This window comes from Vipera ursinii (genome assembly GCF_947247035.1).
Source record: "Vipera ursinii genome assembly, chromosome: 3".
Classification (NCBI taxonomy): domain Eukaryota; kingdom Metazoa; phylum Chordata; class Lepidosauria; order Squamata; family Viperidae; genus Vipera; species Vipera ursinii.
In genome coordinates, this window is record NC_139516.1 from 200,544,484 (window position 1) to 200,557,292 (window position 12,809).

The window sequence follows — 12,809 nt, forward strand, 5'->3', positions numbered from 1 at the left end:
TGGCCTACTGGGTGGGTGTGGCTAGAGTGCGTGTGGCCTACTGGGTGGGCGTGGCCAGCTCTACATCGTTCTCATCAAGGGTGCCTATGGGGGCCTGGGCAGGAGTGGGACAGATCTGAGGGTCTCTGGCAAAAGGAGGGTCTCTGGGCCAGGGCCAAGGCAATGGGGGCCGTTCCCTCACTGTTTCCAGGATGGCTTCGTGGGCCACATGAAACCACTTCGCGGGCTGGATCCGGCCCCCGGGCCTTGTGTTTGACATGTCTGGTATAGGGTCTCCTGCTTGAGCAGAGAGTTGAACTAGAAGACATCCAAGGTCCTTCTAACTCCGTTATTCTGATTCTGATTAACATAAATAATGGTACTACGTAAATAATGCACTGATGAAAAAAAGTCAACATTTACAATCTACTCGTTTCACTGTTAATGTTTTTTAGTTGTGTTACAAAAAATAATAGTTCCATATTTACATGCTGTTCTCTAGGAACAGAAATGATTTTTGTAAAGGAATTGTGTACGTCATAGATTAAGTACAAAATACTGCTTAAATTTAATAATCCATTGGCTATGATACCATGATTTCAGTTATTTTTATAAGAATATTAATGTTCAGTGATTATGCAAACTCATACATTTTTAGACACTTTTTTTCCTTCCTTATCACTTATTGAGGTTTCTTTCTTGTTTCCATTCAGAACCACCAGTTGATATTTCATAGAACTGTCCGAAATTCGTCAAAAATGAAATTAGGCACGTGGGCCTCGACCACCTAAGGAAAGAAAGGGCTTATTATTCCTGTTAAATATTTGTTTCTTTACTTTTTAAATGTTCTTATTAAAGTTAACCGTAGGGTAAAATGCAAATAAAACCAAAAAACCTGAGAAAGTTAAAGAAAAGTGCAGAAAGAGGCAAAAGGAAGAAGAAAAGTACTGATTTTCAAGTTTTTTCAGTGCAGTAAAATATAAAAAAAAGTTCCAACCTCAACCTTTTCCTTTACATTTCCAAAGGTTTCAAACTATTTCTATATTGGAGACTGGCTTTCCGAAGATAAGCACTTAGGGATGATGTGGGAAACTGCAACTGTACAAGAATCATTAAGGCGTAGCCGTTGGTATTTTTGTTAAATCTATACTTAATTGTTTTAGTTTTGGTTAAGCTCACCATTTGCAGATCAAATTTTATTTTCAGAAAAGATGAGCCTTCTTCCTAATTAATGGTAAACTAAGTTATTCAGAGTGTGATGTCCAAGTTCCAAGCAAGCAAGCTTTGCAAAGGAAACTGCTCAATTATTCCTTTATCTTTCTCAGCTGTGGCTGCCTTTTAAAACCAGAACGATTTTCCCAGGACAGGGGTAGGCAACCTTGGCTCTTTTATGACTCGTGGACTTCAACTCCCAGAATTCCTGAGCCAGCTGGCTCAGGAATTCTGGGAGTTGAAGTCCACGAGTCATAAAAGAGCCAAGGTTGCCCACCCCTGTCCTAGGAGAAATGATCATACTAGCTGGGGAATTCTGGAAGTTGCAGTCTACATATCATGAAAGTTGCCAAGGTTGGGAAACACTGCTCTAAAGCATATCTAAGGGTGACCTGAAAAATACAGGCATAAATGCTGGGTTTTTTTTGGTCTGTTCAGTACATTGGACTCATTCTCAAAAAAAAAACAACCCAAAAAAAAAAACCTCTTGTTACTTACCCTTCTTGGTAATTTTGTGTAACGAACATAATCTTCTAAAAAAAGCAGGGCGCCCACAACATCTGCTGGCATTTCCGGGACCTTCTGGCTGTGAAGCACAAAACCACAACATAAGATGGTTTAATTTTGGTATATCTGATGGGCCAGCTAAAAAACACATCAATGTTGTAGGAAACGGTTCTCACCTCCACCTGTGTTCAACTTAATTTGAGGATAATTTAGAATGGAGCCATTCTATGTCACAGAACAACAGATGCCGAAGCTAGCTGAGACTGGCTGATTTCCTTCCCACCTCATTATTTTAAGAGGGATTAAACCTGGTAATTATTTGACAGAGAGACAAATACCAGGCCTTTAAGCTAGACACGAATTAAAAGAAGAGCCGGTGCTACAAGTTCCACGAAGGACAGGATTTAAACGCTGTCAATTTGTGGTTTGACTAATTTTGGCTTAGCACGTCTTGTGAACTCATGCTGCCTGTGATTTGTTAACTAAACTGTGCCTTGAGAATATGTGAACTTAGCCATTGACAAAAATTCAACCTTACGGGGTGGACTGTTGGTGTACAATTCTGTGCCTCTTTGGCCCGTCACATTTCAAATAGGTGAGTTGGAAACGGTTTAGAAAAGGGACAAGGGAGACACCAGTAAACAAACTTTTAATTTTATTGAGGGTGGGGAAACTATGGCCCTCCGAATATTGGTAAGCTACAACTTTCAGAATCCCTAATCATTAGCCAACCTGCATTGTTGCAAACTGTAACTCAGCAACATCCAAAGGCCAGATGTTCTCCACCCTCTACTGAGCAGCTCATGTCTTCTTAACTATAGAGTGTAACTCTCAGCTCAGAAACTCAAAACTTCTTGGACAATGGCTAGCCAGCTGCGATTTGAAGGGGAATCCAGTCCTAAAACCTTTGATTCAGCTGCTGTGTTGCTAAGGCAAGGCAGCGAGGGCTTTGCGAACGAGAAGTTGATACCTGGTGCACTGTTCCATTGTGGAGCGAACAAACTGACCGATCAGAGCCAGAAATTGTTCAGTGTAGCGAGAATGAAACTGCTTCAGCAAGGTCAGGAGCCCCAGTACCAGAGGTGGCCAGTCGATGGAATCAGCTGGCTTCCGACAAACCATCCCTGAAGGAAAACAAAACCCAACCCAATACATTTCCTCATAGTTTAGGGGGTTGCCACATAAGGCACAGCTGGTGGCAGCAATTCAGAACACTATGGACAATCCGTGTTACATGATGGTCCCCATGGCTTGGGAATACGTGGCGAAATGGATGCCCTCTGTAGTATTTCCCTTGGATTATAGTCCATCTTAATATTTGCAATCTGCATCCAAGGAACAATTCATTACTCAAGGACAACCATCCCACAAAAGGAACTTAAAAAACAGAATTTGTACATGAAAGGTTTTCCTTTTCCAGTTGCATCCAATTCTAGGGGTTGGTGCCCATCTCCATTTCTTAGTAGAGGGAGCCAATTACACACACGCGCACGTGCGCACACACACACAAAATATGTACATATATTTATAGATATACACATACCTATACTGATGGGCAAAACAATATATCCATATAACTATAACTATGTATGTATGTATGTATGTATGTATGTATGTATGTATATGGTAAGTTTTTTCCGATACATTATAATTTTTTTTTTTGCTGACAAAGAGTTAAAGAGTTAAATGGGAGACTAGAATAGCTATTTCAAGCTTCTTAGCTCTCATCAGCTAGCCATACCCTTTGTGGGATTTGAACCTAGGCAGCCTGCATACTCTCTCTCTCTCTCTCTGTGTCTGTATAAGTGTGTGTGTGTGTGTGTGTGTACACACACACACACACACACATATATATACACACACACACACATACATACACACACACACACACACACACACACACACACACACACATATATATATATTTGTTTTCTGAGGTTTTCACCGGTGTTTGTATGTGGATCTTTAGTTCTACGTGGGAAAAAAACCGAATAACCAAAGATCCATATAATATATATAAAAATGTGTGTGTGTGTGTACACTATATTGAAATATAATGCAATAACCCAAGTCATATAGTCATGTAATCATTCAAATTATAGAGTTAAATCTAGTTGTCCTTCTTAGGGTTTTGCCCTAAAATTCCAACTATCTTTGACCACTGGTCATCTCACCAGAACTCCTAAGAATTATAGGACAAATTTAGAGCAATTAAATTGTGTGCAATTCTATCTGCAAGGAAATTTGAATGCTGGTAATTTTGATAAAGTGAAAATACTTTTCTAATCACCTATGCTTATAGTTAAAGGATACAGAAAAATTAATACTGTACCTAAGTTTTTACTGTATTGAAGTTTTGGCAACTGGGAAATCAGAAACAGAAAATTCACAATGGGGAAATAGGGCAATCGTTTTGTCGTAATGTAGATCTGGGAAAGAATATTTTGAAGGAAAGAATGTATTAATTTTTTTTTTAAAAATTCAATTATTTTATAATCACCATTTTAGACAGCAAAGCCATGAAATTCATAGTTTTTTTTCTAAAAACAAATCACGCAAAAGAACTGAAGAAAAAGAGATTATGCTATGCTAAATCAACGAAAAGAAAGAACAGAGGGAGAAAAAATAATCTATTGATCAAAAGAAAATAATGCGATAGTTCTACAGTTGAGAAACTAGACCAGGCATGTCAAACTTGCGACATCATGTGACGTCGCGCGACGTATCGGAACTTTTTCCCATTGCCGAAAATGGGATGGGCGCGGTTTCTCCGTGACGCTCCGGCCCGCGGGCTGGCAGTTTGACACCCCTGAACTAGACAGACCATCAAGTTGAGAATCAGAGAACTTTTTCTGAAGATGCTGTTTAATTAAGACACCATCACTAAAGAAGCCCTTTGTACCCACAACTTCTGAAAGTTTGACGGGGCTTTTGAAATAAAAAGCTTGAAAGGATGACAAATACATGGTCTATTTCTGTTTGCACTGCAGGCCCACGGTTTCTACGCCGTAACAAATGATTTTTTCGCATTTGCCTCCCCCCCCTGCAACCCCCCCTTCCAATCTGAGCTCTGCTGCCTCTTTTCCCAAGGAATGAATTCCTTTTCCTGCCGGATTCAGTTTTCCCACTGTTAAAAACAGAACTGAGACCTCTTAGCAAAGATGGTGTCGCATAGGTTAGAGGGCCATGCTGATTAAACAAGCCAGTGATTGGTGCAACAGATTGGGAGGGCACCAAGCATTGTGTTGTGATTCAGCATCAGCCTGTGGTTTCGGCAGCTGAATCAGACAATTCTGAGGAGGAGGAGGAGGAGGAGGAGGAGGAGGGGTTTGGAGAGCCTTTGGTTGCAGATGCATCGCAGAGCTCCCAGCCAGGCCCCTCCTGTCTTGTTCCTCCTCAGACCCAGCTGTGTGAGCCTGAAAGATTAGACGAAGACGATCCACAGCTGACTTTGTTCAAGGACGCTCGAAGCAGGAGGCAGACAAGCAGAAGTGAACAAAGAAAAGCAATGAGGCACCTTGGGAGGAGGCAAAGAGAAGCCACGCCCTGAGACTGTTGTTTAAAAGGGAAATGTGTGGGAGGTGCTGGTTGCTGAAGGCAACCGTTTGCAGAGCTTCTGATATAGTCTCGGTCTGTATTTGTTTTACTCTGTTTTGAACTGTTTCATTTAGTTTTTGCAAATAAATTTGGTTGGCTTAATTCCAGTCTATTGAATATAACAAAGGGGTTGTCCCTGACATTTCTGCAGGGCCGGTTGTAGGCTGTAACAGAACACATTGACAGCTTAATTAAGAAAATGGCCTCACCTTATTGAGTGGATTATGGATGCCAGCAGCCTCCAGGTAAGCAGTAATTTCATACAGGAGGGTGTTATCTTCTTTGGGGCAAGGCAAAGAAGGGTCCTGATAGTGGGCCTCTATATCAGCCAGGATTGCTCTAGGAGGGCAAAAGAACACCAGAGCAGCTTCAGTGAATCTGGCCAAAGGCCAACGCATTTCTCTGTATTCTATGTCCTACAGTAGTTAGAATGGATTTGAGAAGCTCAAACGTTGAGTGGACAGCAATCCCACCGCCCAGTTGCTCCCACCCTCCTATCCTTCCACAAGAGCCTGAAGTTGTGAGTGTTCCATCACTGGAAGTTTTTAAGAAGAAATTGCACAACTAGTCAAGGAGAGAAGCAACCTAGAACTAAGGAGAAACTTCCTGATGGTTAGAACAATTAACCAGTGGAACAACCTATCTCCAGAAGCTGTGAATGCTCCAACACTGGAAGTTTTTAAGAAGAGACTGGACAACCATTTGTCTGAAATGGTATAGGGTTTCCTGCCTGACTAGAAGACCTCCAAGGTCCCTTTCAACTTTATTATTATAAAACTTTCTTCTTTTTCTTCTTCTTCTTAATTATTATTATTATTATTATTATTATTATTACTATTATTATTATTAAAAACTTTTATTCATTAAACATGAAACTCAGTCAACTGAACACTCGAATTGACTGGTACTAATGGTTGACACGGGTTGCTGCCAGCATCCTAGGTATCAACCAGGTATCTCCTTAAAATGTAAGATGTTCCGAGTAGCGCCGTTTTTTGTAGCTTTGCTGGAGTTATTGCAGAAAGCTGCAATTTCTTGATGTATTTTGCAAAGTTTTTGGACATAGTTCCCAGTGCCCCGATGACAATGGGTATCACTGTTACGCGTTTCATCCATAATCGCGCAGTTTCGATGGCCAGGTCGTGGTATTTCATAATTTTTTTCCAGCGATACAGCAATATCAATCAGCTGTATGCTTCGGTTCTCTACAACTGCGATATCTGGCGTGTTGTGTTCCAAATGGCGATCTGTCTGTATTCGGAAGTCCCACAAGATCTTCACCTTCTCATTCTCGACAACTTTTTCCACCCTATGTTCCCACGACTTTTCGGACACAGGCAAGTCGTATTTTTTTACACAATGCCCATTTATTTTTATTATTATTATTAGTCTGAAACATTACAGGGTCTCCTGCTTGAGCCAGGGGTTGGACTAGAAGACCTCCAAAGTCCCGTCCAACTCTGTGATTTTGACCTGGCTCTGCCAGTTGACCTGGGGACTAGATGGGGAACTTCTGGAGGTGGCTGCTAGATTGACGGCAGATTCCATCTCCCCCCCCACCCACCCCGCACCTTTGCTCTCTACCCATCCGTTTGATTATCATATTGATGTATTATTCTCATTGTGTTCCTTCATCATTGTCTATTTTATTTTATTGTTCTATTATTTTACTTGTTCTGTTTATACACTTTTTCATTTCTCGTCATGTTACTATTGGAAGCCGCCTAGAGTAGCCCCACAGTAAGAGAGGAAATAAAGTTAACAAACAGATAGATAAATTCTCCTATTTTCTCCCAACAGCTGGTATTTAAGGATTTGTAGCTTGTAATTCTGGAGCTCAGAAAGGGTCAATGAGATTCTCACTTGATCCCTCACAAACGGGTCTAATTTCTTTCAAAACTGAACTGATGGCCATGGTTACAATTAAGCACCAAATAAAGGATCGGGACCCCTTAGCTTGGGTGAACATATATCTGGAGCAGATTTCAGGAGGATTCCAAAAACTGGACCGACAATTGCTTCCTGCTACCAAGATCCTTGAATGACTAGAGACTAATTTCCCGTTCTTTGTGGTGCAGCCTATTTGTTTCAACCCATGGCTCTACCCAAATTTGCTTTGCTTTCTGAGATGAGAGGAACACCATCCCAATGATACAGGCTAGTCCTCAAAAAGCTTGCAGTCTTACTTGTTAAGGTTCTCCAGGGCAGCTGCTAAATGCTTGGAGTCAAATCTGCAGGAATAGTTAAGTTCATTGCCTATTTGGCGTCTTAAAATTTGCATCTGGCCAACCTAGGGAAGAGATGGTGAGAATTAAGAGATCCCCCAAAATGAAAATGAATGAATAGTACAATTTATTGCTTCCCTTGAGGACCACCCGGAGGCTCCAACTGGTACAGAATGCAGCCGCGAGAGTTGTGTTGGGAGTCTCCCGATACTCCCATGTGAAACCTCTGCTCCGTGAGCTGCATTGGTTGCCAGTTGTCTTCCGGGTGAGATTCAAGGTGCTAGTAATGGTGTTCAAAGCCCTCCATGGCATGGGGCCGGAGTACCTCAGGGAACATCTGCTGCCGGCATCAAGCTTCCTGCGCCCTGTGCGTTCCCACAGAGAGGGCCTCCTCAGGGTGCCACCGGTCAGAGAATGTCGACTGGTGGCCCCCAGGGGGAGATCCTTCTCTGTGGGCGCCCCGGAGCTATGGAACCAGTTACCGGTTGAGCTCCGGACGGCGCCCGATCTGCGCTCCTTTCGCCGCGATCTGAAAACATACTTGTTCGAGCAAGCCGGCATGGCCTGAGGGGGGATTGGTGGGGTTTTTTATCATTTTTACTGGGGTTTTTACTATGTATCAATTGTATTTTAATCGGGCATGTATTTAATTATCTTTTAGTTTTTGTAAATTTCTGTGTTTTATTCTTGCCCTGTACACTGCCCTGAGTCCTCCGGGAGAAGGGCGGTATAGAAATATTAATAAATTAAATTAAATTAAAACATCCTGGTTTTTTTTAATGGACACTGAGGATTACCAGTTAAAAGTTACTATTATAGCCCTAATGGAGGTTTTCCCAAGACATCCTAGATGTATTGATCCTACAACTTCCAGAATCCCATTTATCCAAAAATGTATAATGTAGGAAGGAGTACCTTAAGGCTCTACTTTACGATTCAGAAGACTTGACTAACTTCTAAGAGGATTGCTCCCAAGAAAATAGGCACCTTATCTACTTAAGGAAAGCGTTTGATTCTGACATTAATGAAGCATCAGCTAACCTAGCTGCTTCTTACAACAATCAAAGCTTCATGTTTTACCCTCCTGTTAAAGAACAACATGGCTGTTGCATTTTATTTACGTACATATGCACATCTTTCCAATTTCCTGATCTCACCAAAAGCCTGGGATTTTCTGAAAACCTCCCATCCCAGATTTAACCAGGTCCAACTCTGTTTAGCTTTCTCAACATCACGGACTGTGAGGACATCCACGTTTTCAGAGACTTTTTAGAACATCCTCAGGGTGAGACCCATGTGGATTCTGCTGTAAGGTGCAGTTCCCAAACGTCTCTCACCTAGAGGGCCATCCAGATGTTCCCTATCCCATGACTGATATAGCCAAAGTACCTTCATAATTGTGTCAAGGTAGGCAGCCCAGATCTTCTGTGTTTTGGTAATTGCTGTAGAATAGACTCTATTACAATTAGCTGCAACAGAACATTGGAGAGAAAAATAAGCTTTAGAAGTGCCTCCCCACTCCTCCCTCTATGATTATTATTCCGTTTCCACCACCCTGTAAAAAAAATACTCTGAAGACAGTATTTCTCAACTTGGAAAAGTTTTCAGTTGTGTGGACGTCAACTTCCAGAATTCTCCAGACGGTATTCCAACACAAGCATTGTAAGAGCCATCCATCACTGCCAGACCCCCAGGCACGGTGCAGAGCCATGTCTTTGGGGATTTCCTAAAGGCTGGGAGGATGGGGACCAATCTAGGTTTCAGGAGTTTGGGGGAAATGATATTCCACAAGGAAGGTGCCACAGCAGAAAAGGCTCCCTTTCTGGGTCTCGCCAGATGACACTCTTTCATAGATGGGACCCATAATGTGCCTCGTCTACTGGTCACTAATCCTCAATTTATGACCATTCATTTCATGACAGTTACAATGGCCTTGGAAAAAGTGACTTGTGACCTGTCCTCGATGTTATGATGGTCACACCACCCCTGCGGTCACATGGATCGCAATTTAGGCCCTTGGCAACTGGCTTCCTTTTACAATGGTCACGGGGTCGCCATATGCCACCTTCCCAGCCCGTCAGGTTCAGCCCTGTGATGACTCGTTTTAATTACTGCATTGCTTAGCAACCAAAATTCTGATCCCAGCTGTGGCCATGAGCCAAGGACCGCTCGTATTATTACAGAGGGACAGAAAGAGAGAGAAGGCAATAGCTGGCAAGGCAGTAGATTATTCCCAGGACTTTCATTTTCCCAATTTTATCTTGTGACTGGAACTGGCTTAATACAACAGGGTTCCTAAAAGCCGTTCAAATCCTGGCCGTTTTCTAGCCCAGGACCCTGCTTTAAGGACCTTACTGTCAGAATCCATTTATATCGCATTTCATAAATGTATGGTTAGAATATTGTGCTTATTCTCGGGATTCTGCCATCTCTCCGAGGGGGGGGGGGAGAGGATGGTTATTCAGATTGCAGTAGGCTGTTCTCAAAGACCAGGAAAGCTTTTGATCTGGGGGGAACAGGGGGAGAGAGAGAGAGGTCTGGGTTGCATCTCCATTTGGAACTGAAGAAAGAAAGCAATAACAATAAACACAAGGAGATTTCCCTTTCCCACGAAAGGGCCTGACACCTAAGTCAATGATGTGAGCCTGACCAAATGGATTTGAGGGGAGGGGGTTAAAACGGGAATGCTTTATATAGTATTGAAATGTAACTCAATGTCAGATCCCGTCTCGTATTGCCACAACCGATCTCATCCTAGTAAACTTTTCCTTTTGGACAAACTTGGATCCAGGAGTTCTTATTTCCTAAGATGTGGATTGGAGTGGGTCCTGACACTTACCCACAAGTCCTTTCAGAGGGCTGACACTCTTCATGAGAGACTTCAATGCTTCATGGACCCCTTTATCATGCAGCACTGTTTTCTGAAACATGATGAGGAAATTCTGGAGAGAAAAGAAAAAGTTTCTTTGGGATATTCTGCAGATATTCTGCCACACCTGGAATACTGCATCCAGTTTTGGTCACCATGATGTAAAAAAGATGTCGAGACTCTAGAAAGGGTACAGAGAAGAGCAACAAAGATGATTAGGGGGCTGGAGGCTAAAACATATAGGGAACGGTTGCTGGAATTGGGTATGTGTAGTTTAACGAAGAGAAGGGTGAGGGGTGACACGATAGCAGTGTTCCAATATCTAAGGGGCTGCCACAAAGAAGAGGGAGTCAAGCTAGTCTTCAAAGCACCTGAAAGCAGGACAAGAAGCAACGGATGGAAACTAGTCAAGGAGAGAAGCAACCTGGAACTAAGGAGAAACTTCCTGACGGAACAATTAATCAGTGAAACAACTTGACTCCAGACATTGTGAATGCTCCAACACTGGAAGTTTTTAAGAAGAGATTGGACAACCATTTGCCTGAAATGGTATAAGGTTTCCTGCCTGAGCAGGGGGTTGGACTAGATGACCTCCAAGGTCCCTTCCAACTTCTTCTTCTTCTTCCTCTTCTTCTTCTTCCTCTTCTTCTTCTTCTTCTTATCATCATCATCATCATCATCATCATTATTATTTTTTATTATTATTATTTATTATTATTATTATTATTATTATTACTATTATTATTATTATTATTATTATTATTATTATTATTATTATTATTATTATTATTATTATTATTAAAGCCCATTGAGGTTGCACATACTGTGTTTTGTGTGGCATGAATAACCTAGATAGAATGGAACCCAAGATCTTGTTTGCAGCTGTGTTTTTCAACTATGGAAATATTAAAATGTATGGACTTCAAAAAGAATGCTGGCCAGGGAACTCTGGGAGTTGAAATCCACAGATCTTAACATTGCCAAGGCTGAAAAGATACTGGTTTTAGTGTGTTCTGTGACCAGGTCCAAAGTTGCCGGCTCTGGAGAAAGAAAATTGAGAATGTTGAAAATTGGAATGGCTTGCCTCCAGAAGTTGTGAGTACTCCAACACTGGAGGTTTTTAAGAAGAGTTTGGACAACCATTTGTCTGAAATGGTACAGGGTTTCCTGCCTGAGCAGGTTGGACTAGAAGACCTCTAAGGTCCCTTCCAACTCTGTTATTCTTCTATTTGTTATTCTATCTTTTTTTCTAAGTTACCCTGAGCTTCTGAGAGAAAAGTAGGACATAAATAAGTCCCAATTTAATCCCACTATTAGCTAAGCTGGTTAGAAATTTGGGGATTGTAGTCCATCGTATCTGGAAGTGTCAGTCCTTTGAGGTAGTCCAGATAAGAAGCACAAACGATAAGTACTAAAATTATCTTCATCATAAGGTTACAGTAATAGAATCTTGCAGGTCTGAAAACCTTTCTTCCCTCTTTTATTTTTATTTTCCAAAAAACTAGGGAGAATCCTTTCTGAGACATCCCCCATGTACTTTTCCTCCTTCTATCTACCTGTCGTGTGACCGTTGTCTAGGCTGCAGCCCATCTCCATCCTTAAGGTTTCAGGTAGTCCTCGCTCAACAAAGGTAATTGGGACCAGAATTTCCGTCTCTAAGTGGTATAATCATAAAGCACAATGTCAAGTGACCGTGCTGCTTAGAAATGGCAGTTGCTGGTTATCACTGATGGACATTAAGCAAGTTCATGGGACTTCATGCCAGCTTCCCCGGTGACTTTGCTTGTGGGAAGCTGGCAGGGAAGTTGCAAACACTATCATGTGACTAGACTATGATTGTCAGAAATAAGGACCAACAAGTGCTCAGATTGTGATCATGTGACTGCAGGGGGTGCTGCCATGGCCTTAAGTACGAGCACCGGTCAATGCCATCGTACGTTTGAATGGACACTGAATGAATGGTTAACTGAGGACCACTTGCATTTTCACAACTGATTATAGGAGGCTAACGGAGAGAAAATGGCACACATTTCTTAGTCCAGGCGGACTTGTTTTGTGATAGTCTGGCTGAACTGGAGCTGGGCTGGGGCCTGGTTACCTGCAACTCTTTGACAATCATGAAGCAGAGAAGACGGTCTAATCCGTTGAGACCAAAGGTACCCAGAGTGTTCTGGATCTCGGCAAACAAGCGACTGTTGGAGACTTCCTGGTGAGTTTTCATATCATACCAGGTGTTAAGCTGATCAATATAGCAGGCAGACCTTTTGGGAAACAGGTAAAAAAGGTAAGTAGCCATCACTGAAGGAAGGATCTTATCTGTGAGCAAGCTGGCAAGGGCGAACAATCTTTAAGCAATCAGATATTGAGTAAAGTTGGCCAAACAAGAAACAGGAAGATCTGCGATAATAAAATGTAGATTC

General features: G+C 42.0%; 1 protein-coding gene across 2 annotated transcripts in view; it reads right to left on the reverse strand.

Annotated features, from left to right (window-relative positions):
* Window positions 1–406: 406 nt before the first annotated feature.
* WASHC5 (WASH complex subunit 5) overlaps window positions 407–12,809 on the reverse strand; it is a 42,048-nt gene continuing 29,645 nt past the window's right edge. For both annotated transcript variants that reach the window (XM_083360041.1, XM_083360040.1), the window contains 9 exons: window positions 12,488–12,650; window positions 10,360–10,462; window positions 8,910–8,989; window positions 7,482–7,585; window positions 5,505–5,634; window positions 4,031–4,127; window positions 2,669–2,822; window positions 1,690–1,777; window positions 407–766 (listed from right to left, as the gene is read on the reverse strand). In XM_083360041.1, the coding sequence (XP_083216167.1) occupies window positions 710–766; window positions 1,690–1,777; window positions 2,669–2,822; window positions 4,031–4,127; window positions 5,505–5,634; window positions 7,482–7,585; window positions 8,910–8,989; window positions 10,360–10,462; window positions 12,488–12,650 (976 nt within the window). In that variant the 3' untranslated portion in view covers window positions 407–709. The remainder of the gene's footprint in view (window positions 767–1,689; window positions 1,778–2,668; window positions 2,823–4,030; window positions 4,128–5,504; window positions 5,635–7,481; window positions 7,586–8,909; window positions 8,990–10,359; window positions 10,463–12,487; window positions 12,651–12,809) is intronic.